The 25,502-nt window shown below is 55.9% G+C and overlaps 1 protein-coding gene across 4 annotated transcripts in view; it reads left to right on the top strand.

Annotated features, from left to right (window-relative positions):
* Nucleotides 1–25,502, top strand: part of MAD1L1 (mitotic arrest deficient 1 like 1) — a 337,452-nt gene that overhangs the window by 164,110 nt on the left and 147,840 nt on the right. For 3 of the 4 annotated variants that reach the window (XM_045813334.2, XM_045813335.2, XM_045813337.2), the window contains one exon: nucleotides 10,742–10,882. In XM_045813334.2, coding sequence (XP_045669290.2) covers nucleotides 10,742–10,882 — 141 coding nt within the window. Of the gene's footprint in view, nucleotides 1–4,974; nucleotides 5,132–10,741; nucleotides 10,883–25,502 lie in introns of those variants that run through there. The other variant, XM_045813336.2, reaches the window with a different exon arrangement.

Raw genomic sequence — 25,502 nt, 5'->3', positions numbered from 1 at the left:
ACACTGTTGTAGCTGGAAAGACACCATTGTTACTTTTCTAAAAAATGCTAATTCCAGGGTAGTTGACTTACAGTGCTACATTACTCTCAGGTGTGCAACAGAGCGAGTCATCACTTCCTTACAACGCCCGTGGTGCTCATCACAGCAAGTTCACTCCTTAGTTCCCCCCGCCCCCTCCGCCCCCTCCGCCCCCTCTGCCGACCATCAGTGTGTTTGTTCTCTGGAGCCGAGAGTCTGCCCCTCCGCCCCCTCCGCCCCCTCTGCCGACCATCAGTGTGTTTGTTCTCTGGAGCCCAGAGTCTGCCCCTCCGCCCCCTCCTCCGACCATCAGTGTGTTTGTTCTCTGGAGCCGAGAGTCTGCCCCTCCGCCCCCTCCGCCCCCTCTGCTGACCATCAGTGTGTTTGTTCTCTGGAGCCGAGAGTCTGCTCTTTTGTCTCTTTTTGCCTTTGCTCATTTATTTCTTAAATTCCACATATGAGTGAAATCATGTGTTTGTCTTTCTCTGACTTATTTCACTTAGCGTTATACTGTCTGGGTCCATCCATGTCATTGCAAATGGCAAGATTTCATTTCCTTCTTGGCTGAATAATATTCCACAGTGTGGAATGAATATATATGTATATTCATATGTATGAATGTATATATATGTACATAGACACACACAAGCCGCACCTTCTTTATCCATCCATCCATCCGTGGACACTCGCGCTGCTCCCACAGTTGTACGTAATGCTGCTATAAACATAGGGGTGCGTGTATCTTTTCTTATTAGTGTTTTCGTATTTTTTTGGTAAATACCTAGTAGTGCAATCTCTAGATCATAGGATGGTTCTATTTTTAACTTTCTGATGAGCCTCCATACTGTTTCCAGAGCGGCTGCGTCCGTGTGCATTCCCAGCAACAGTGCATGGGATTCCCCTTTCTCCACATCCTCGCGGACACCCGTTGTTGCTTGTGTTGTTGATTTTAGCCGTTGTGACAGGTGTGAGGTGGTGTCTCATCGCGGTTTTGTTCTGCGTCTCCCTGATGACGAGTGATGTTGAGCATCTTTCCACGTGTCTGTTGGCCATCTGGGTGTCTTCTTTTGAGAAATGTCTGTTCATGTCTTCTGGCCCCCCCTTTTTTTTTTTTTTTTTAAAGATTTTTATTTTATTATTTGACAGAGATAGAGACAGCCAGCGAGAGAGGGAACACAAGCAGGGGGAGTGGGAGAGGAAGAAGCAGGCTCACAGCGGAGGAGCCTGATGTGGGGCTCGATCCCATAACGCGGGGATCACGCCCTGAGCCGAAGGCAGGCGCTTAACCGCTGTGCCACCCAGGCGCCCCTTCTGGCCCTTTTTTAACTGGACTATTTGTTTTTTGGGTGTTGAGTTGTATCACTTCTTTATATCTTGGATACTAACCCTTTATCAGAGATGTCGTTTGAAAATATCTTCTCCGCAGGTTGCCTTATAGTTCTGTTGATTGTTTTCTTGGCCGTGCAGCAGCTTTCTATTTTGACGGAGTCTCAGTAGTTCATTTCTGCTTTTGTTTCCCTTGCCTCAGGAGACAGATCTAGTAAGAAGTTGCTATGGCCGGTGTCAAAGAATAACTTTGGGGGCGCCTGGGTGGCTCAGTCGTTAAGCATCTGCCTTCGGCTCAGGGCGTGATCCCAGGGTCCTGGGATCGAGCCCCGCATTGGGCTCCCTGCTCCACTGGGAAGCCTGCTTTTTCCTCTCGCACTCCCCCTGCTTGTGTTCCCTCTCTCACTGGCTGTCTCTCTCTCTCTGTCAAATAAATATATAAAATCTTAAAAAAAAAAAAAAAAAGAATGACTTCGAGGATTTTGATGGTTTCAGGTGTCACATTTAGGTCTTTCATCCATTTTGAGTATTTTTTTGCGTATGCTATAAGAAAGTGGTTAAGTTCCATTGTTTCGCATGTGGCAGTCCAGTTAGTTACTGTTGTTTTTGTGTGTTCGTTTATATTTTTATGTGAGTGTGTGTGTGTATATATATATATATATATATATTCATCCTTTTGTTCTTCTTCATTCCCACCTGCATCTTTAGGCATCCACCTGGGATCATTTTTCTTCTACTCGCAGAATGCCCTTTGGTGGGGTCTGACGCTGAGGAATTAATTCAGTTTTTCCCAGTGTGACTTTGACTTCTGAAGAATACTTTTGCTGGGTATGGAATTCTCGGTCAGCTGCATTGCAGCTGTGCCCATCGAGCCTGGACTGGCATGTCTTTTGACTCGTACCAAGTGAGCTCAGGGGCAGGCCGCCTCCTTTCTGGGGCCAGTCCTCGCTCACTGTCTCCTCTCCAGCTCTTTGCGGGGTTTTTTGTTGTTTTGTTTTGAGAAGGGATATAAATATTCTGCTATATCTAGAATTATGTTTTAATCAATAAACTACTTTTGGAACAGTTTTGGGTTTACAGAAAAGTGGAGGAGATGGTACAGAAGCCCCTCTATTATTTCCCCCACCCCACAGTTGGGCCTAACGCCAACATCCCGCATTATCCGTGGGCATGTCCGTCATGATGAGTGCCTCAGTATGGACACATTACCGCTAACTAACGGCCGTGGTTTAAGGTCTGCTCTTGTGTGGGTCTCTGGGTTTTGACAAATACATGTCATGTGTATACCGTAACAGTATCACACGCAAACATGTATGTGTGACTGCTTCTGTTTTCTGCAAAAGATTTTAGGGGATTGGTACAATTTCCTGCTTAAATATTTGGCGGAATTCCCCATTGAACCATCTGAGCCCGGTGCCTTGTTCTTAGGAAGGTTATTATTAATTTGATTATTAATTTAACTTCTTTCAGCAGCTAGAAGCTGACTCAGATTTTCTCTTTCTCTTCTTTCAAATTGTGATAGTTTGTGCCTTTCGAGGAATTGGTCCATTTCATATAAATTATTGTGTTTCTGGGCATGGATCTGTTCACAATACTCCTGTTCTTTTACATATCTCTGCGATTAGTAGTGCTGACCCTTCTCTCACATCCGATATTCGAGTTCTGTCTTCTCTCTGTTGTTTAATCTTGGTCACCCTGCTAGACGTTCATCGATGCCATTGATCTTTTCAAAGAACCAGCTTTTGGTTTTGTTGATTTTTCTCAATTGATTTCCTGTTTCCAATTTCATTGATTTCTGTTCTGATTTTTATTACTTCTTTTCTTTTGCTTGCTTTAGGCTTACATTGCTCTTCTTTCTTCAGTTTTCTAAGATGGGCGCTTCGAGGATTGATTTTAGATGTCTTTCCTAAAATATGCATTCAGTGCTGCATGTTCCCTCCAGGCCCTGCTGCATATTGTTTTAAGTTTCATTTCATTTAGTTAAAAATACTGTTCTGTTTCTCTTAAGACTTCTGTGACCCACGTGTTATTTAGAAGTGTTGTTTAATCTCTAAATAGTTTGGGATTTTCCAGCTCTCTTTCTTTCTTTCTTTTTTTTTTTTAAAGATTTTATTTATTTATTTGACAGACAGAGACAGCCAGCGAGAGAGGGTACACAGGCAGGGGGGGTGGGAGAGGAAGAAGCAGGCTCCTAGCGGAGGAGCCTGATGTGGGGCTCGATCCCAGAACGCCGGGATCACACCCTGAGCCGAAGGCAGACATTTAACCACTGTGCCACCCAGGCGCCCCTCCAGGTCTCTTTCTGTTATTGACTTCCTTAATTCTGGAGTGCTCTGAAAGCTTACTCAGTATGATTTCTTTTTTTTTTTTTTTTAAAGATTTTATTTATTTATTTGACAGAGATAGAGACAGCCAGCGAGAGAGGGAACACAAGCAGGGGCAGTGGGAGAGGAAGAAGCAGGCTCATAGCGGAGGAGCCTGATGTGGGGGCTCGATCCTATAACCCTGGGATCATGCCCTTAGCTGAAGGCAGACGCTTAACCGCTGTGCCACCCAGGCGCCCCACTCAGTATGATTTCTATCCGTGTAAGTGTGTTCAGGTGTGTTTTATGGCTCAGAATGTGGTCTCTCTTGGTGAATGTCCCATGCGAGCTGGAGAAGCATGTGTGTCCTACTGTTGGCGGGTGAAGGATTTTGTCAGTGTCGGTTCGATCCAGTTGATTGGTGGTGCTGTTTGGTGCTACTGTGTCCTTACTGGTTTTCTGCCTGCTGGATCTGTCAGTTACTGACAGAGGGTGTAGAAGTCTGCAGCTACACCGGGAGATACGTCTGTTGCTCCTTGCAGCTTTATCAGTTTGCCTCACGTATGTTGACCCTCTCTTGTGAGGTCCATCTGTGTTTAGGATTGGTGTGTCTTTTTGGGAATATTGACACCTTTATCATTATGTCATAGCCCTCTTATCTCCGGTAGGTGTTTCTCGTTCCTGAGGTCTGCTTTGCCTGAGCTTAATAAAGCTACCCCGTCTGCTTCACTGCCTTCTGATGGAGGTTAGCACGATGTGTCTTTCTCTACCCCTTAACTTTTACATCTGTCTGTGTTTATATTTGTAAAGTAGGTGTTTATAGACATGTAATTGGATTTTTTTTTAACCCCATGTTGGCAGTATGTTTCAGTTGGCGAGTTTCAGTCATTCGCCGTGATCCCAATCTTGTTCGGCATTTGGGGTGTTTGTTGGGTTTTCTGTGTGGACTCTTGTTGTTTGGCTCTTTTTCACTTCTCCCTATTGATCTGCCTTGTTTGGTTTAAATGAGCATTTTATAGGGCTCCATTTTTTCCTTTTTCTCTGTTAACGCACGAGTTATACTTCCTAAGTAACGCGTCATCACAATTGGCCTGGGGTGTGCGGTTGTACCCTGGTCCGAGTCCACTTTGCAGTAGCGCTCTCCCTCTTCCCAGGGCATGCAGGTGCCTAACCCCAGTGCCCCGGCCCTCCCTCTGTCCCTTATGACCACACGGCCACTCACGTACCTCCCTCCTGCGGCACTGCGGCCCTGTCCCTGGGAGCGTCTTCTGTTAGAGCAGAGCAGACCGAGGAAGTGACACACTGCACTGGCTGTCACTTCCCCTTCCCTGAAGCTCACGCTTCCTTAACGTAGACCCGTCTTCTGACTGCTACCGATTGCTTCTCTCTGGAGAACGCTCCTGCGTGTTGTTTTTGTCTGAGGGTGTCTGTATTTTCCCTGTACTCCTGAAGGGTGGTTTCACCCGACGCGGCGCTGCATGCTGGTGGGTGTTTCTCTCAGCGCTTAGACGTTTTGTTCCCTCTTGCTCTCGCGTGCTGTCTCACTTCACTGCAGTTTCTCTGTCTTTGGTTTCCTGAGGTTTGAACGGGAGATGCCAAGGTGTCGATTCTTTGGTATTGATCTTGCGTGAGGTTCTCTGAGCTCCCCGGATCTGGGGGTTTGGAAAATCTCCCGCGATAGCAAAGTGCTCCTGGTGTCTCGGTGACGCTCCTACCCCTTATTCTGAGATGCTCCGCTTTTCTCTCTATTCCTCTCCTTGCATCTCAGTTTGGGGAGTTCCTATCGCCACATCGCTGTGTCTTTGTTTCCTGTGGCTGTTTTGTGCCCCTGTTTTCATCCTAACGCTCTGTGCCTGTGTGGTTTTATTCTTTTCCTTATTTTTGCGTTGACTGGTTGGCTTGTTAGTTTTCAGTTTTCAGGGTCTATAATATAGACACTAAAGTTATAGACTTCCTGCTGGATTCTTTTCTCTTGCATTGTTTTTCTCTCTACTATTTTTATCTGTTTCTCCTCTTTTAGAGGTTCTCGTGCTTATTTAATGTAGTGGGTGCTTAATGATATCTTCATCCCTTCTGGAACAGCTTAAGGCCCCAGGCCTCCCTTTAATGCTTTTATTATATTTTATATTAGTTCTTTTTTCCCTGAATTTCTGTTTCCAATTTGTACGTCAGTGGATGGTACCGCCACGTCACAAAGTTGAGAAGTTATGAGCAGGTGCACGGTGAGAAGCACACCTCTACCTGCCCTGTCCTGCTCACCCACCTGGAGGCAGCCGGGGGTCTGGTTGAGCTCCCGAGAGTGTGGATGTGCAGACGTGTGTGGGTGTGCACGTGCATGTGTGCTGTATGCGTGCATCTCCTCCCCCACCTGCTCGCGGCCTTTAGCGTCTTGGAGCTTTGTAAGTCCCCAGTGCCTGTCACTGCGCGTTCCTTGTTGGCGGGCCAGGAGCTGCGTTCATCCGCCCTGTCCCGCCCCGTGAGTCAGGCACCTTGGGATCTCACGGTCACGGTTGCCTGGGTTGGGACACGGCGTGAGTCCGTTGCTCATTTTCCTTTCCTGTTTCTCAGTCTTGCTTCTGTGACCCCTTGCCTTAGTCCTGGAACATGTCCGGTGTGCTGTCCTCTGGGGAAGTCGTTGCTGGGGAACGGTCCTCCACCCCCCGCCTCCGACTCTCTGTCGCCGCAGACGCGCGCGTCTTACCACCCTTCCTGTGGCCAGCCTGCTGGGGGCCGCGACCGTGTGCACGCACTCTGGGAGGTCTGCGGGCTTCTGCATCTGAGTGTGGGCGCTTTTAATCACTCTGGAAGTTTCTCAACCATTGTGTCCTTCCTTGATTGTTGCCTTCCTAGCCTTTCTCCCTAATTTTGATAGAAACCCTTCCCTCCCCTGTTCCGCCTTGGCCGTCAGCCACTGGCTCCCATTTTCTCTTTGTCCTTTGTTCTTTCTGGCTTGTCCCTTGGAGTTCTCTTCCAGAGCACCGAGTCTCTCTGCAGCCACGGCTGAAGTGCTGTTCTGCTTAGCTAAGTTTCTAAATTGTTCTTTTACCTTGTTGAGCTTCATGTCGTCTGCTTTTTGTTTTCATTTTAAATTTGCTTGTTTCTTTGATGTATTGTTTCTCACTGATAATTTAAATCGCTTTCTTTATTGTTCTAAACACACCATGCCCACCTTCGATTCTGCTTTCGATGATTCTGTTACCTGATGCTGTGGGTTTGTGTTTGCAGGTCTGCTTTCATTTGTATTCTGTGATCTATTTTTATTTTTTTACTATGACCTTGTGATCCTTAGAACTTTCTCTCTGGAACTTGTTTGATGCCTAGAGCAAGGTTCTGCTTTTCTAGCCAGGATCTCTGCTTGCTCCTGCCATGTGCCCGTGCGCAGTGCGGTCTCTTGCTGGTGTGTGTATGAGCGTGTCCCACTGTGTGTTTTGTTCTGAAGATTGCCCTCTGCGGATACTGCCGTTTTTGGTCCTGCTTCTTGCTCTGATCTCCCACCCAGTTCAGGCACCACGTGTTTTGCTTCTCCCCTGCATGAGGGCTGATTCCGTTCCACCCCAGGGAGCCTGCTCCGGGCTCCAGGGCTGGCCGCTTCCTCTGGACTCAGGAAGAGACCAGGGGGGTTAGAGTCCGTTTACGTAGTGGGGGGGGGGGCACGTGTGAAGGACCACGTTTGTTAGGACCGCGTGCTGGGGTACTTTTGTGTGGGGGAGCCCGTGGAGTAGGGCGACCCTGTCCTCTGGGAACTTGGGAGTGCACAGCACATCTGGGCACTGGTCAGGGTGATCTTGCCGGCTGTGAGAGTGGCACGTCAGCTTTGGCCTCTGTCCCTGCCGTGGCTCGGCAGCACCTGAGGAGACAGAGTCTCTGACCCTGTGAGCCAGACTTTGTCGTGCCTGCAGCTGCTGGCTGATTTGCTTACATGCCCAGCACACGCTGGGGGCGAATGGGGGGCGTGGCGCCTTTGCAGGGCTGTCGCACGAGTAGAGCTGTCCTTGTGATGGTGGCAGGATTGGCGAGCCCACCCGTGCGCCGAGTGCAGCCTTCTCCCTTCTGGGGCTCCCAGCACCTGCTGGCCCCCCACATCGGGCCAGCGCCCGTCCTCCCCGTGACGCGTTGGACGAACAACCCGGCACCTGTGCGCCTCAGCTTCCTTCCTGGAAGACCATGGCCTGGACTTGATGGTCGTTCTTTCCCAGGGTCAGGATTGGCTCCCCACCGCTACTCAGCACTGCTGAGACACTCCATCCTGTCGTTTCCACGGAAGGAAGCATTGGCTTGTCCAGAACCCCTCATCTCTGCCCTCCTCGGACTCTGGGCCCTTATGGGGCGTATTTCAGAGCTTCCAGAGGACTCCTCCTGTCCTTGGTACCAGTCTGCCTGCAGAGCTCAGCGCCGGTCAGGGAGATGGGCAGGGTCGTGAGCTGTCGGTCTTGTCCGCACTCGGCCTGGAGGCTCCATCTGTAGGACGGAGGGGTGCTGTCTCCCAGCAGTCTGGCTTCTTGGGGCCCGGGGGCAGGAGGGCCAGGGAATGTTACCCCAGACGTGAGGTTGTCGGGGCCCACGCACTCGTTCACAGACGGCTGGGGCTGGCAAGGGTGCAGTAGGGTCCCAGGCACCACCGTGGCTCTGCGGCTCCCCTGCGTGGCGGCCTGCAGCCCCTGCTCGTCTCTGCGCGGGTGCACCTGCCGGCGTCCGTGCGGAGCTGCCCTTGGTCCTGTGGCGAGCAGCTGTGCCGGCCTGCACAAGGACGGCTCCGTGCCGAGGAGAGGCGCTTGTCGGGAAGCGGCCTCTTCGTCGTACTCGGGGCGCATCTCTGCGGCTTCTGCGGCCCAGACCGTCCCTGTTTGTTGAGGGATTAATCGCCGGCACTTGCTCCAGTGGAAATGAAGCAAACTTCACCAGAAGCGCAATCGCTCATTAAAAAGTCATTATCACATCAACCCCGCACATTTCTCGGTCTTTCACTGGTAACGACAGAGCGGCTGCTTGAACACACACGAACGACAACTTGCCAGTTCACGGGCTCGTCCTCGCCAGCCGCGGCTCGCCTGGAGCCGTGATGGAGGAGCCGCGCGCGGAAAGCAGCGTCATGGGGATTGATGGGTCCGTCGAGGAGACGACTGCAGCTTGTTCATGAAGGGAAGCCCCCACCCCCGCCCTCCGGGGCGCCGGCGCTCTGGTCGCTCCAACTGTAAAGTCAATACCAAGAGAGAGGAGTCCAATAAAATGAGGACACTCGATAAACCTTCCTGTGGAGACAGATTTCCCACGGACGTGCAACCAGTTCCAGGTGGATTTGTAACGTTGGTTTCTCACTTACTGGATTTCTTGTCATCAGCTAGTTGTGGAGTCCACGCCAGAGTGATGACCGGGTCCGAGGCCTGTGAGCTCTGCCCGTCGTCCGGTCCCACCCGAGAAGGAGGGCCTCTCCCACTGAGAGAACGCGAAGTCGAGGGCTCTTTTGGGGCCGTGAATGTGCCTTTGAGCCCGTGCTGGTACGGACTGTCCTGGACGGGTAGAAACCGTGAGGGAGCGGGGCCGTGCCAGGGCTGGTACAGCTTCACCCGTGACCCCGTGGAGGTCTGTTTGCTGACTTGGATGAGACCACTGGGCCGCACTTGCGGGGCAGTGCGCGGTTGCAGCGTCCGTGACAGCATTGATCCTCACGTCCGTCCTTTGAGACGGTCAGATCATCCCACTAATCTGGGAACTGAGGGTGGGGGTGAGTGCTCTGGGCTCGGGTGCCCAGTTAGCCTGGGGCAGTGTTGGGACAAACCTGCCCCAGGCAGAGGCCGTGGAGCTGCGTGTCCCGCAGCATCAACCTCTCTGGGCACCTGTGTGTGAAACAGACTCTCAGGCCCCATCAGGCTGCTGAGACTGAGCTGACATCCCACAAGCTCCCCAGAATGTTTGGGTGCATGAGGGTATGGGACGCATGCTCTGAGCCCCTGGCTCCCCACATGATGACTTGATTTTCTCCATGTGGCCTTCCCTGGGTGACAGCATGTAGGCAAAACATGGGGCAGGAGGGCAGGTGCCAGCCCCCAGCTCAGGCTGGGGATCTGTGAAGGCTGAGGAAGAATCCAGGCCCACTATTAGGGAGTGAGAAAGGGCTGTGGGCGGCCCACAGGGCAGACAGCAGCTCCTTTCCCGGCATGGGCGCCCTTTGTGTAGGCCCTCCGGAGCCTCTCAGTTGCTGGACCCAGGGACCTTGGGTCCCTGCAGCCTTTCCTGGTTGGCCTCCAGAAGGTCGTCTCCCTCCACAAACATCTGAGGAAGGGATCAAACAGTCCTGGGCAGGAGAAGCCGTCTACCTCTCCCAGGGTCCCTGACTCTGGCTTACGGTCAGCCTTTACAGGTGTTTCTGGCAGGGTACCACTGAGCAGTGGCTTCTCTGTGGCTTAGTCCTGACGCTGTGTGACTGGTACATCCTTCCACAAAACCTGGGTGTGTCTTAGCGTGGCTGGTGCGTGGTGATGCATCTGTGGCCTGGGGTTGTGGCCCCAGGCATCCCATGAGCTCTGTGGGGAGACAGGGAACTCGCCGAGGCCCGAGCTGTTAAGCAGGGAGTCTGGGGCAGTTCAGAGTCTGGGCGGATGGAAGTCTCACTCTAGTTCTCCCACCCGGACACCTCCTACTTAGATGAATCTCTCCAGACTGCTGCGTGGAACCTCGCTCAGAGTGTTCCTGGCTCAGAGGCCAGGTCAGAAGTCATGGGAGGCAGGGTATTCAAACCTCCTTCCTGGCCTGGCCCTGCCAGTGTGTTCCTGGGACCGTTCCTGGAGTTTGGTAGGGCCTGGCGCTGGCTGGAATGGGGTAGAGTGCTTCTGCACAGCTGGGAGTCAGCGGGCTCAGGGAGGGGTCTCTGTCCGCTGCAGGTCTCCACACACCCTGCAGCTCAAGGCCAGGCTGTCGTGCGGAGTGCCTCAATCAGGGCTGGACCTTGGGCGCGCTCAGGCTGCTGGTTCAGGGCAGCTCGGGGCCCTATGGTGGCCTGGCTGGCGTCAGGCCATTGTGAATCCCAATACTACTGAGCTCTTTGAGGAACCGTGTGAGGCCACCCCAGCCTGACCGTGTGCCCTCTGTGCCCACAGGAGCGGGACGGAATGCGTGCCATCCTGGGTTCCTACGACAGCGAGCTGACCGCGGCCGAGTACTCGCCCCAGCTGACACGTCGCATGCGTGAGGCCGAGGACATGGTGCAGAAGGTGCACGCGCACAGCTCGGAGATGGAGGTGAGTGTGCAGGCGGGCGCAAGGCCGTCCACCTGCCTGTCTTCGCGTGCTGGCTCCGCGCTCTGACCCGGTGGCCCGGGAGAGGAGGGCCCGCCGAGGGGCTGCTGCTGGTACTGTCATCGCGGGCAGACCCTCCCTTCTGATTTGAAAGGTTAGCTCCAGCTGCACCGAGCACGTCATCATAAATATAAGTGCATTAATAGCCATTTTATTACAACACATTTGGCTCCACATGAAACATTAATGAAGAGAGATTTGCAGGGAAGGCTTCCTGACACCTTCAGTCGTCCCTGGCATTTTTTACATTGAGAGATTCCTCCTGTGTGTGCGCGCCCTGTGCGCCCTAATCAGTTAATTACGAGGCTGACAGTTCTCGCACCTCCGGTGACATCTGTTTGGGTTTTGTGATGAGGGGCTGCCGGCGTGGTTACCCCGTCTTACCTCGCTGCGCCTGCACGTCTGGCCCGCAGCCCTGAGGCTCCCAGCACGGGCTCACCCCTCCCCCTGATGGGTTTGAGGCAACACGAGATGCAGAGGCTTCTGGCGGACAGACGGGCACGAGCTTTGTCTCAACTCCCGCCACAGGCCCCCACTCTCCTCCTGTCTTCCCCTCCTGGAACCCTGCCTGCTTGCTCAGGACCGGCCGAGTTTCAGCCGAGAAAGTCGCTAACTCCCTTCTCCCGCATCTGTGGTCAGCAGTGTAGCAGGGCATCGCCCAGCCTTCCTATCCACCCCCCCCCCCGGAGGCCTGGGCGAGTCCGGACAGGTGGGCGACACCCAGGCTCAGCCGGCCTCACCAACACGACCATCTGTTCCTCTCTGTCCTGGTCACTGTCCTTTTCCTCCTGGATGTGGGCACGGATGGACCCCTCCAGAAGCAGGCCAGCTGCTGGCTGGTTTCCTGCCCTCTTCCCAGGCCAGACTGACCCAGATCTGTATTGGGATAGAGACTCCCCAGTACGTAACTCCTGCTCCCTGAGATCCCCTGTTTTTGAGGCTGGGCGCTGACCCTGAGACACGCCTCAGAGCCCTGGACACTGGCTCAGCTCACCCTCCTGGCTGCCGGAGGAGAGGCCCTGGTCCTCCCAGCAAAGCCTCCTGGGCATCTGGTGCTTCCCCACATGCCCTCCACACCCCGTTGGACACAACAGGCTCTGTTAGCTTGCACAAGAGTCCCCCGGGGCCCATGCTGCTGTCTGCAGGGAGGACCAAGCGTAGTGAGACTGGCAGCCAGGCATCCCGGGTCAGGCCCACCGGTCACTGTCCCCTGGTCTTTCTGGAACATCAGCAAGCAGGTGAAGAGAAGCTTACTGCCCTCAGGTGTTACTGATCAGCACCCTGGGCATCGGGCCTGGACCCGGTCCAGTCCTGCTCAGAGGCCTGGGTCCACCCCGTCGAGAGCTGTGAGCCTCCCGGTCCCCACCAGGTGGCAGCAGACAAAGCCATGGGTCCTGCTCCTGTGTCCAGGCCTTGGGTGGGGACAGGCGGGGTCTCCTCAGCCTCTGTTCCTTCTCTCATGGATGCGACCCCCTCTGGCCTCCCTGTAGCCCTCTCTTGGAATCTGTGCTGGGAGGAGGGTGTCCTCCCCGGGAGGCAGAGAGGCGGCTATCCAGCACACGTCGTGGGGGTGGTGTGGGGTGCGGTGGGGACGAGGGGTCCCAGGGTGGGGCAGCACGCGAAGTCCACAGAGCTCCTTCTGCCGGAGGACCGTGTGCATGACGAGCTCAGTTCTGTGCTGGCCGCTGCTGGAGCTGAGGCGCCTCTGCTCTCGGTTGTTCGTGGGATCAGGACACGGCGTGCAGTGTGAGGGGACCTGTGGGGAGCCCTGCCTCGTCCACTTCCGGGGACGTCCATCATCCTCGCAGAGAGGCCGCATCGCTCACACTGTCCCACGCCGTCTAGTCTAGTCTGGCTGGTTCTCCGGCAGTCCGAACAGAGGCAGTTCTCAGCGGCGTCTCCTGAGTGCTTGGTGATGTCACAGAAGTGCTCCGGAAGCCCGTACATAGCAAACGGTCTCTCTCTAGTTTGTGGAGGATGATGGTGTTTTAGACAGAAGTACGGTGCAGAAGGGTGGAGAAGGTGGGAACGCACAGCGTATCCCCCATGTTCCCGTGCATTACAGCCGCGGTCCCGTCAGTGGCGCAGAGACCGGGCTCCCTCCGTGGGCCCCACGAGGTCATCAGTCTGCTCCACAAGTGGCCATTCTCACGTGGGCCCTGCGGTGGCTCCGTCAGCATCTTGGAGGGTGTGCAGCCCTTAAAGGGAAGGGCCCACTTTGTGTCAAGACCTTCTCTCTTGCCTGGCAGCACGTGGGCTCTCCTGCAGCCCTGGGACCACCCGCTTCCCCTGTGGGAGGTCGCTGCCCGCCGACGCCCTGGGAGCTGCTTGCCATCCAGGAGGAGGTCCGAGTCAGGGAGGAGGCCCCAACTTTAGGAAGTAAGCCCATCACAACGAGAAGGAAGGGATTTGTCGGGGGTCAGGGGTTGGGGGTGGGTCTCGGGTTTAGGAAAGTGTTGGGGCGAGCTCGCGGCTGAAGTGGGTGTGAAGGTGGCTGTGCCCGCTGTGCCCAGAGCAACAGCACCGAGATCAGCCCGCCTAGTGACGCCAGCAGTGAGAGGTGGGGGCGCCGTGTGGCAGCTGGCGCCGAACAGCCCTGCCCCTCCCACTGCCACTTTCTGTGACGGGCCTTAGTCTTCTGACTGAGGGTGGGTGGGTGTCTTGTCGTATTGCCCCCTCCCTCCCCCCCGCGCCCCGTGAGGGTGGGCCCATCCCCAGCCACTGTGCTGACGTTCTTCAGGGGGAGGAAAGCACCTGGAGGCATTTCGGTGTGCACGGTTCAGGCTGGGCGGGGGACCCGGCTCGGGCTGGAGATACAGTACCCCCCCCCCACCGCCACCGCCCCACTTGTCAGCGAGCGGGGGTTTTGATGCACAGGTTCTCGGGAGCTGGTGGGGCCAGGAGAGAAGGAATGTGGTGCCACCCTGCTGGGCCTGTGTGGCTGCGGGCTGTGAGGTGTGGTCTCCCGGGGCCGGGAGCCTCGGGGACGTCCAGTGGGCAGCAGCAGAGCCTGCCTTTTAGATGGAACACCAGAACCCAGACACGGGCCTGGCAGAGCTGAGTCCTGCACATGGGGTGTCCCCGTTGTTGGACGGAGGGTCGGCAGGCATGTGAGGGTGCAGGGGGGTTCACTCTGTTCACACAGGCTCACGGAGCCCCTGGCTTTGTGGCAGCCTGGGGAGCCCAGCCCCACCCTCCCTCCTCCTATCTCCAGCCTGCCCTTTCTGGAGGACAGCCCTCTAGGGGTCCAGACCATCTGTGGGGCAGCTCTGAAGCTGGGGTCTCTGAAGCCTGTTTTACCCCTTCTCAGCTTTGGGGCTGCATTCCAGACAGGAGCCCCGAGCATCTCCCTGCTGAGGTCCTGGGTCCTCGGTGGCTGCTGCGTGGGCCTGCCAGGCCGGGGGCTGTGGCCTCGGCTCTGCCTGCCTGTTTCCTGACCCTTGGCGGGCAGCCAGCCCTGGGAGAGACCTGCAGCTCAGTGAGCGGAGCCGTTCGTCCGGCTTGGGCAGGGGCAGCTCGCTGGTCCAGGGAGCAGGTGCGGGGACCCCAGCTTGGACCCCACCCTGCAGGCCAGGGCCACCTGCTGACCCCGGGCCCTGGAGGCCATGGGGTGCTGCTCTCCAGGGCTTGGGGCGGGTTTTCCTATTCTTATTAAACAGTAGTGTTTTGTGTATTAGGAGCTCGAGAGCTTTAAACGCTGCTCCAGAGGGCCTGCCGGAAGTTTATGGGCTGAGCGTCATATACTGACACATGGTAAAAAGTCATGTCGCTTCGCAGAACCTGGTTGTTAAGGTTCCTTAGTGTCTCCTGGACAAGACCTCTGTCACTGCACGGATGCGCCCCCCACTCGGGGGGCGCACGCGGGCTCCGGATGAGCAGCTGTGCTCCGAGTGCTCACTGGCGACTCCCCAGAGTCGCCTGTTTTGTTCAACTGCCCTAAGGAGCCGCGGGGAGCCACGAAGTGCATGCAGGGAGAACACCCCCACAGCCCTCGGGGTCTGATTACGGAGGCGGATTAACTCTCCGCAGCTCCCCCGCCCGCCTGATGGATTGCCTGTCTAGAAGGCAGGGTCCAGGGGGACAGAGGGAGAGAACATTACCGTGCTGGAGCTCAGGGTATGCCCAATGGGTGTCGGCTGTGCGCGGCTCTGCCTCTCCCCGCCACCTGCTGCTCCCTCCTTTCGTTTCCTTCCTTGTTTTGTGTTCTGCCTTCATGTCTGCCCTGTATGTCTTCTCCCTCGCTCCTCCCCCTCTCCGCAATAGCTTCCCTCTCCCCTGCCCCTCACCCCGAGCTCCTGTGTCTTCTCATTTGGGTTGGCAGGTTGGCCTTGCCCATAAGGGCCAGACAGTGGGCTGTGCGGCCACATGCTCAGCTCTGTGGTTGTGGCCACTGGAAAGCAGCTTTGGGCCATCTGTGAATGGTGGGTGTTGCCACGTGCCATAAAACTTTATTGACAAAACAGGTGGGGGGGCCTGGGTTTGGGTGCCGGCTGTCATTATCAGGCGCCTGTGCCAGCCCCACGCTTCCTGGGACCCTCAGCATGCTGCTGCTTGTGTGAAGCCAGCACGACTGTGGGGGCCCCTGGGCCAGGTTGGCAGGTGCCCTCAGGCAGGTGCAGGGAGGGAGCTGCTCCAGGGGACCTATGTGTTCACCGATGGGGAGGGCCGGGGGGCGGGCGCGCGGGGTCCTGGGAGCTTGACAGCCTCCCCTGCTCCTTCCGAGCTGCCGCATTTCGCGCCTCCGGCTTAATCAGGTAGCTCTAACATGGAGCACGTTCCGAGCCCGCCAGACACGTTTCAGTGGATCAAACCGGAAGTGTTGAGATGGGGAGAATCCCAGTAGCCTGTCCCTGGTGAAGTTTGTGCCGCTTTGCATGGATTTTATTTATTCCACTTAATAAAGCGGCTGCCGAAGTTGGTAGCCTAAGTCATGAACCTTCCTCTGTCGACAGAGCTATAAATATGCAGCTCATGCCACCTTGATTCCACATATCAGCCTGATTTGTTTTTCTAATTTATTTAATTAAAACAGATTATGGTGCTGCTGGCTTCATGAAGGTATGTGGAAAATCTCAATTTCAGATTACTTCTGCAAGGGCCTGATGACAGTGCTCGCGCCCTCCTGCCCAGGCTGGGGGTGGTTTGGCCTCCAGAGGAGCCCCCGGTAATTCGGCAGGTCCAGGGTCCGTTTTTCTTACTTAGGAAAGTATCTGCTTGCTCTCCTTGCGCGAAGAACTTGGGGTCACTGTCCTGTGAAAAAACACAGAGTGAAAACAGTGAAAAACCTGCAGACAGTGTGAAAAGACGGGCACCGTATTAAAGACAAGAGGAGACGAGCAGGGGTCAGTGAGACGAGCCAGGCTTGCAGAACCCTCCGTGCAGCGCGAGCTCCGAGGGTGCAGGCGGGGAGACGATGTCGGGTGGAGGCTCCAGCTCCCGTGCTCAGGGCAGAGGCAGGAGGTGGGGGTGCAGGGCTGGTGGCGGGCTCTGTGCGGGACACCTCAGCGGAGCCCTGGCCTCTGGGATTGGGCATTGCCCCCCCCCCCCCGCCCCCTGGGAGAAGAGTGGACACTAGGCTTGCAGAGCCAGCACTGCCGCTGCGCTGAGGCGTGACGGGCCGATACAGATCACATATGTCCGGGGCTACAGTGTGCTGTTTGGGTGTCCGTGCATGCAGTGCAGTGACCACCACAGGCCAGCTGGTCAGCCCTGTGTCGCCGGGCCTAGCCCGGCTCTTTTCTGTAGTGGCAACACTTAAGATCTGCTATTCCAGCACGTCTCAGGCACATGGAGCAGTGTCAATGCCTGTGATCGTCACCGGGCTGTGCACGAGGTCCCCAGGTCTTGTTCACCTTTCACCCGGCAGCATGTGCACGCGCACCCACACCTCCCTGCCCCGCCCCGCCCCGGCCCCGGGCAGCCACACTTCTGCTGTTTCTGGGAGCTCAGCATTTTCAGAGTCTGCATGGAAGTGAGGTTGTGCAGTATTTTTCTTTCTGAATCTGTCTTAAGTATTTTCCACTTTGCATAATGTCCTCCAGGTTCATTCATCTTGTCACGAATGACCAGGGCTAATTCTTTTTTAAAGCTAACGAATCTTCCCGTTGTGTGCATATAGCACGTTTCCTCATGTGTCGTGTGCTGGCAGGTGTTCCGGTTGCTTCCGTGTCTTGGCTGTGGTGAACAGTCCTGTGACGAACCTGGGGGTGCAGGCACGTCTTGGAGGGAGTGATTTTATTTCCTGTTGACATATTCCCAGAGGTTGGAATACTGGATCATATGGGTCATACTTCTATCTGTAATTTTTTGAGAAGCCCCCATACTGTTTCCCATGGTGGCTACGCCAGTTCACGTCCCCACCAGCGCTGGCAGTCTGGTGTCCAGTTGAGAATACCCGCCCTAACTGGTGTGAGGTAAGACCTCATGTGATCCTCATGTGGGTTTCCCTGATGATGACGGGTGCTGAGCACCTTCTCATGGACCGGTTGGCTGTCTGTATCCTTTGGGGAAATTTCTATCTTGATCCTTTGCCCACTTTTAATTGGGTGTTTGTTTTTTTGCTGTTGAGTTGTGTGAGTTCCTTATGTGTATTGGATATTAACCCTTTATCTGATAGATGGTTTGCAAATATTTTCTCCATCGCCTTGCATTTTGCTGAAGGTTGGATGCAGTCCCCTGGTTCATTTTTGCTTTTGTTGCCTGTGCTTTGGGTGTCAAAATAAAAGAAATCATCACCAAGATGAACCTCAATGAGCTTTTCCCTTGTTTCCTTACAGGATTTTTATTATTTTTATTTTATTTTTTTAAAGATTTTATTTATTTATTCGACAGAGAGAGAGACACAGCCAGCCAGAGAGGGAACACAAGCAGGGGGAGTGGGAGAGGAAGAAGCAGGCTCCCAGCGGAGGAGCCTGATGTGGGGCTCGATCCCATAACGCCAGGATCACGCCCTGAGCCGAAGGCAGATGCTTAACTGCTGTGCCACCCAGGCACCCCTCCTTCCAGGATTTTTATGGTAGCAGGTCTTTATATTGAGCTGATTTTGTGTGTGTGGTGTGAGATTGGGGGTCCGTTACTGTTGTTCTCCATGTGGCTATCTGGTTTTCTTAACGCTGTTCCTTGAAGAGCCTGACTTTTCCCCATCGTGAATCCTTGGCATCTTTGTCGAGTATTAGTTGAATGTATATGCGTGGATTTCCTTCTGGGCTCCGTATTCTCTCCCATTGGTGTGCGTGTCTGTTGTTAGGCCAGTATCATGTGGTTTGATTACGACCGTTTTGTGGTAGTTTGAAATCAGGAAGTGTGATGCCTCCAGGCTTGTTCTTACTCAAGATTTCTTTAGCTACTCAGGGTCTTTTGTGGTTTTATACTAAATTTAGGATTAATTTTTCTGTTCCTGTGAAAAAATTTTGGTAGTGGTTGCATTGAATCTACACTGTGCTTTGGGTAGTACGGACATTTTAACAGCATTATGTCTTCCAGTCCATAAGCACGGACTGTCTTTTTATTTGTGTCTTGTTAACGTTTCTTTCATCAGTGTCCTACAGCTTTCAGTCTACAGGTCTTTCACCTCCTTGCTTAGATTTATTTCTAAGTGTTTTATTGTTTTTTTGATGCTGTTGCAGTAGAATTGTTTTCTTTTTTGGATTGTTCGTTGTTAGCGTATAGGAACGCACCTGACTTTTGCATGTCGATTCTGTATGCTGCGACAGTCTACTGAATTCACTGGTGAGTTCTAACAGTTTTCTGGTGGAGTCTTATTTCCTACATGTTAGATCATGTCACCTGCAGGGACAGTTTTACTCATTCCCTACAGAATTGGTTGCCTCTTATTTCTTTTTCTTGTCTGATTGCTTTGGCTAGGACTTCCAGTACCATGTTGCATAGGAGTGGAGAGAGTGGGCATCCTTGTCTTATTCCTGACCTCAGGGGGAGAGCTGTCAGCTTCTCACTGCTTCTCACTGCTGAGTGTGATGTGAGCTGTGGGCTTTCCCGTGTGGTCGTTATTATGGTGAAGCACTTTTCTTTGGTACCTAGGTAATTTTTATCATTAAATCATGTTGAAGTTTATCAAGTGCTGTTTGTGCATCTGTTGAGATGATCGTATGATTTTTATCCTACATCCTGTTAATGTGTTGCATACCATTGCTTGATTTGTACATGTTGAACCATCCGTGCAGCCTGGGGATAAATCCCATTCAGTCATGGTGTGCGACCCTCTTTTTTCTTCTTTTTTTTTAAAATTTATTTATTTGAGACAGCGAGTGTGCACGTGTGGAGGGGAGGGGCAGGGGGAGAGGGAGAGAGAGAGAACCCCAGGCAGACTCTGCACACTGAGCATGGAGCCTAACATGGGGCTCGGTCCCACGACCCTGAGGTCATGACCTGAGCCAAAATCCAGAGTCAGTTCAACCGATGAGTCACTCACGTGCCCGAATTGTGACCCTCCTAATGTGCTGTGGAACGTGGTTTTGTAGCACTTTGTCGCGGATTTCTGCACCTGTGTTCATCAGGATATTGGCCTGTGCTTTGGTTTTCCTGTAGCATCTTTGCCTGACTTTGGCATCAGGCTAATGATGCTGGCCTCGTAAGATGAGTTTGGAATTGATTCTTCCTGATTTTTGGGGAGGATTTTGAGAAGAATTGGTAATAATTCTTCTTTAAATGTTTGGTAGAATTCACTGGTGAAACCAACTGGTCCTGGGCCCTTCTTTGTTGGGAGATTTTTATTACCAGTTCAGCCTCTTTACTTGTTACTAGTCTGTTTGGATCTTCTGTTTCTTCGTGTTTTGTGTGTTGTTTTTTTTTTTAAGATTTTATTTGTTTGTTTGACAGAGTGAGCACAAGCAGCGGGAGCAGCAGACAGAGGGAGGGGGAGAAGCAGGCTCCCCGCTGAGCAGGGAGCCGGATGGGGAGCTCAGTCCCAGGACTCTGGGATCCCCACCGGAGCCGAAGGCCTGAGCCCCCCAGGCGCCTCTCTTCGTGGTTTATTCTCCGGTGCGCGAGTGTTCCCCAGGAGTCTGTCCGTTTCTTTGAGGCTGTTCCACGGTTTGGTGGTCGTCACCCATAGGTCTTACACGCCTTCGTGTTTCCGTGCTGTCTGTGGCAATGTCTTCCCTTTTGTTTCCGATTTTATGTCCGTTGTATTTCTTTTTTTACTGAGTTTAGTGAAAGATTTGTCAATTTTATTTATCTTTTCAGAGCGGCTCTTAGTTTCTGTCCTCTTTTCTGTCCTCTTTTCTGTAGTTGTGTCAACCTGTGCTCTGCGGGGTGATGGCAGAGACTCCCGCCCCACCATCTTTCTGACGTCCCAGACCAGTCCTTCGTTTCCTGTCTCGGTGCAGGAATGTGGTGACTTTGGGACGGGCCTCTGGTTGTCCAGCTCCAAATTACACCTCTGTGGCAGTGGTTCTGGAACTTGGTGCACGTCTGAATGGCCTCAAGGCTGTGGGTCCCTCCCTGGGAGGTTGTGACTCAGTGGGGGGTGTGGGGGCTGGGCCGAAACGTCGTACCTGTGGTGAGTTCCTGGACAACGCGCCTGCGCTGGTCCCCACCCACACTCCGAGAGTCCTGCCCCCGTGTGAGCACCTGGCCTTCTGAGCGGAAGGGACCGAGCCCTGCAGGGGGTCTGAGGCTCTACCGCGGAGAGCCTCTCGGGGTGGGCCTGCTCTGGGTGTGGGAGAGGCCTCGGCTGCTTGGGTCACAGCAGCGGCCTCAGGGGTGCAGATGTCTCCTTCTGATGAGCTGCACTCAGCCAGGGTCACCTGCCAGAACCCAGGCTCTGGGTGAGCAGCACACCTGCTTGCGTGGCAGCAAGCTTGTCTTGTGGCTGCCATCCACGTGGGGCGGGCTCTGCCTCTTGGGGCCTCTGCCAGAGGAAAACCACGAGCGGGTGGGTGCTGCTGCCCGGTTCAGCCCCTGATGACTGGCCGGTGTCTCCTTTTCCCTTCCACTTGGTCACAAATCGACGTGTAAAGTAGAGAAGAGGCAGGAGGCCTGAGGCTTTTGTCTGGCAGCGTGCTGGGGTTTCAGTAGCAGCTTCTCACCTCCAGATAAAAATAGCCACACGAGGTCTTGGTGCAGCCTCCACCTGTCACAAGGGGCGTGTGGGCCTGGGACAGGTGTCTGAGCGCAGTGGTCACCTGGGGGCCTGGCTGGAGGACGTGTCCCTGGACCAGGAAGGGCTGTGGGAGCTGCTGGGCCTGACGTGGCTCTGTGGACACCCCAGTTTCTCTGCACGCCCTGTCTGCCTGATACGTACTCCCGCGTGCCGCCTTCTGTGGAGCGCCTGGCTCTGCGTCCACTGCCCCTCTTCCTGTGTTGCCTCCACGCTCTGCGCTCCCAGCCAGCCCCACTGACTGGCAGACCCTGGGTCAGCTGGGCTGGGGTGGAGCTCAAGGGCCCAGCTCCAGCCTTGCTGCTGTGGCCGGCTCGGGATGGTGAATTTCCAGCCAGCCTGCTGATCCCCGGCCCCTGGCCTCCCTTCTGAGCCCCTCTGTAAGCCTCGTGCCTGAGCAGTCCCCCCATTACCTCCAGACCCCCTGACGCACAGGACGAGCACCAGCGTGCTGGTCACATACGTCCTTCCCTCCCTTCCCAGTGGGAGACTGCAGTGCGGCATGCCAGGGGTCAGGCAGGCTCACAGGAGTGACAGATATCTGAGTCCCCATGCGGGGCACACGTGGGTTCCTACAGGCCTCCATCCAGCCCCCAGCATGTGAATGCTGGCTGCTTCCTGCCTGGGAACCTGAAACTGCAGTCTGTGGGCCCTGCTCGGACTCCCTCCAAGACCCCAGGCAGCGACCACTGCCGCCCGGCCCCCAGACCTCGTACGCCTGTCCGACGGCTCGGGGTGCACTCTCGTCCTCTTCTCCTGGGTGTGAGCTGGGCTTTCCTTGAGGCCTCAGCATCTCTGGAGGAGCCGGGAGCCTGGACGTTGGGAGTGGAAAGGACACCGCAGATGACTGAGGAGTGTGGGAGGCCTGACAGCTCGCTCCTGCTCAGGCGGCAGCCTGGCCGTAGCAGGAATCTCAAGGGGAAGGCGGGAGTAGATCACTGCGGAGCCAGGCGGGATGCGCCGGACAGACGCAGCCTGGCCAGCAGCTGCACCGTAGACAAGCGGCTTTCTCTGCGGACGCAGGACACCTCACAGGCAGACCCATGCCCGCCTGCCGCCTTAGCCGGGGACTTCTCCCTGCTCCCAGCTGTTCCCCACTGTTCCCCAGCTGCCTGGGACATGCCCATGCAGGTGGGGTGACACTCGTAGGGACAGTACCGCAGGAAGGAGTGATGAGCTAAGGCCCAGCGGATGGGCTGTGACCAGCGGCCACGGGGGCTGGCAGGTACCTGACCTGTACAGTGGGCCCGGACTCCGTAGGCACACACCTCCATCACGGCTGGTCGAGCATCACGCCCGCTTCCCAGTCTCTGGAAAGACTGGCGGCTTAGAGCTGTCTAGTGTCAGGTGTGGGCCGGGAGGTGCAGGGGTCCTGGTGTCTTGGCCACCCACGGGGATGGGCGGATGAGGCCAGCATGTTGCACAGGCTTCCTTGTCTGTGTGGCCTGCCTCGACTTAGGCCTGGTCGCCAGCTGGCCTGCTTTGCAGTAGCGTGCTTTGGGGGGGGGGGATCAGTTGAAGAGGTGCCCGGCACTGGGGGAGGCACGTGGAGGCCCTGGACATCTTTCTGACCAGTGCCCTATAGGGTATCGTCTCTGGTGGATGCACTTGGACGGACTGTGTTTCCTGCTCGACCGGGAGCGTCTCCTGGGCCGCTGCTGGTGCCCGTTCTGTCCCAGTGTGGCTTGTCGGGCCACCAGCTGTGCTGCCACGCTCTCCCCGCCCCACGGGGAGCTGCACGCGCACCCTGCCCTCTTCCTCTTGTCTGCCCACCCACCCATTGTCCCTTCTGGAAGTCTAGCTGCCGTGCGACAGGAGCCTCCCCGCCCTCATCAGCACTGGGGCCACAGTCCCGGCTTGGCGCGCATGTCCCCTCTCCCTGGTGCTCTGTGGCCTCTGTGTCTCATGATGTGTAGATGCAGCCAGTCAAGGCTGGTGGAGTCTGGGTGAGGGTGACCATTCTTCAGTCCTGTGGGGGCCTCTCTGCTGCCCCTTCCCCAGCTCCCTCGATGCTGCCAGCTGTCCTGTGCGCGTGAGCCAGAGGGCGCATGCCCCTCCCGCACCCACAGGTCTGGTCCTGAGGAGAGTCGGCACGCCCAGCAAGAGGCTCTGTCCTGTGCTGCCCGCCCATACCCGTCCCATCCCCTGGTCGTGCGGCTCCTCGGCTGTGGGCTTGAGTCAGCAGCCCATCCCGTGGCCTCCCCAGCCTGAGCCCCCGCGTGCTTGGGGTCCTGGACACACAGGGCCTCCTATGGGGGACGTGTGACAGGTTGTGGGATGGCGTTTGGGGATGGCGAGCTTCCTGCTCTTGGAAACTTCTTCCTTCGTTAGTAGAACAGACCCTCTCCCCCTCCCTGACTTGTCCTCCAGGGTGCGGGGGGCACGTGCTCCAGACCGCGTTCTCACTGGAGCGTGACGCACACGCCGTCTGCCGCAGCAGTCCCTCCCTGCCTGTGGGCACGCTGCTCTGACTCTGTCCTCTGGGTGGAGACGGCCCGTGTCTCTGGCTCAGCACCTCTGGGGTGGGGGGCGTCCTCCGCTGTCCCATCGCCTCTGCGGGACACGTTAGTTGTCAGCGTCTGTCTCGTTGAGCGTGACGGATCCCCTCGTACGGTGTGGGCTCTCCGGCCGGCCCGGAGGGAGGGTGGCAGAGCCTCCCGGCCTCCCTCCCTGGGCGGCATTTTCCTGACGGCTGCCCCGAGGAGGGACTCCCTCAGGGAGATACGGGTGAACGCTTGGTTCCCAGTGCAGGGTTGACTTTCCTCCAAGTCGGGTTTCTGCCAGCTCCTCTGCTTTCCCGGGATCTCTGCAGCCCTCACAGGTCTTCGTCATAGTTGTGCCGTTTCCAAGCCCTGCGTCGTGCGAGGATTGGAGAAGCATGGCACCTGCATCTCTCTCGTGCAGTGACTGGGATGTTGAGCGGGGCACCAAGCATCTTGGATCAGCGTCTGCCTGTTCATCACGGTCTCTGCACCCCTGCTCAGCCGTGTCCTCACAGAGACCGTAGTGAAGTGTCTGCACCCCTGCTCACCCATGTCCTCGCAGAGACCGTGGTGCCGCACCCCTGCTCACCCGCGTCCTCGCAGAGACCGTAGTGAAGTGTCTGCACCCCTGCTCAGCCGTGTCCTCGCAGAGACCGTAGTGAAGTGTCTGCACCTCTGCTCACCCATGTCCTCGCAGAGACCGTAGTGAAGTGTCTGCACCTCTGCTCAGCCGTGTCCTCGCAGAGACCGTGGTGCCGCACCCCTTCTCACCCATGTCCTCACAGAGACCATGGTGCCACACCCCTGCTCACCCGCAACCTCGTAGAGACCGTAGTGAGTGTCTGCACCCCTACTCACCCGCGACCTCGCAGAGACCGTGGTGAAGTGTGTGCACCCGTCTGCAGTGTCCTGGCTGCTGGGCCCTGTCTGCTGCCCAGACTGCCCCGGGGGTCACCGCTCCATTTCTGCGGCTTGCTTGCCGAATCTGCGTGCAGGAGCCCAGCTGACGCCTGGCGAGCCCATGGGCTGACTCTGCCCTGCACTGTCCTCCGTTTCTGGCTGACCTGCAGGGGGCCGTGCCCGAGGCCGTGTGGGGACACTGGTGCCGCCACTGTGCTCACAGACACAGCGCAGCGTGTGGGTTCGCCCCTTGCCGGGGGCACCGGGCGGTTTCTGGCGTTCGCCACCGCAGTGCAGCTGGGTGCGGTTTTGTGCAGATCAGCCAGGCACACGTTCTGTGGTTTCCCATGAACACATTCGTGGGGTGGGATCACTGAGCAAGAGGTGACGCGTGTTAGACTTGAGGCAAAACCCAGGTCTTTCCGCAGAGTGGTTTCCTGGTTCTTATCTCCGCCGTCCGTCCCGAGTCCTAGGATTGCCCGCGTTCTTTGTTTCTGCCAATTGGACGGGTACGGAGCGGCCCTTTGCAGTGGGGCTCGATGGGCGTTTCCTGGCTTCTAGCGGAGCTGACGCCCTTTCCGTGCACTCGTGGGTACAGATGCTTTTCCTCGGGGAAACGTCTGTCTCGTGCCCTCTTTTCCGTCACTGCTCCGTAGCTGTTCTGTCTCTGCGGCCGGCACCGAGCAGATGGGCAAGGTGGGGAGGCCCTGGCCCTGGGCTGGACGTCATCCCCTGCATGAGCCCTGTCACCGCCGCCCCGAGTGGGGGGTGGGGACACACTGCCCGGGGCCTTCCGCCCTGGGGGCAGCATGTGTCCCCTCCCCTCTCCCTGACAAGCCGCTTACAAATGCCAGCCCGGAACGCAGGTGCCGCTCCTGGCTGCGTCCTGGCCCCGCAGAGTGGCTCTCGTTCTGTCCGTCCGTGTGTGTACGGTCTCTCTCGGGGGGCCATGAGTTTACAGATAGGCCACCGCAGCGTGGATGTTCCCTTTGCCGCCTCTCCCGGCCTCCCTTCACACATCACGTCCTGCCCACGAGAGGTGGTCTCTGCAGTGCCCGCCAGC

Source organism: Ursus americanus, chromosome 2, assembly GCF_024610735.1.
Source record: "Ursus americanus isolate L20-20 chromosome 2, mUrsAme1.1.p, whole genome shotgun sequence".
Classification (NCBI taxonomy): Eukaryota; Metazoa; Chordata; class Mammalia; order Carnivora; family Ursidae; genus Ursus; species Ursus americanus.
Note: the sequence above shows the minus strand (reverse complement) of the source record. Positions and strands in the feature narration are given on the sequence as shown.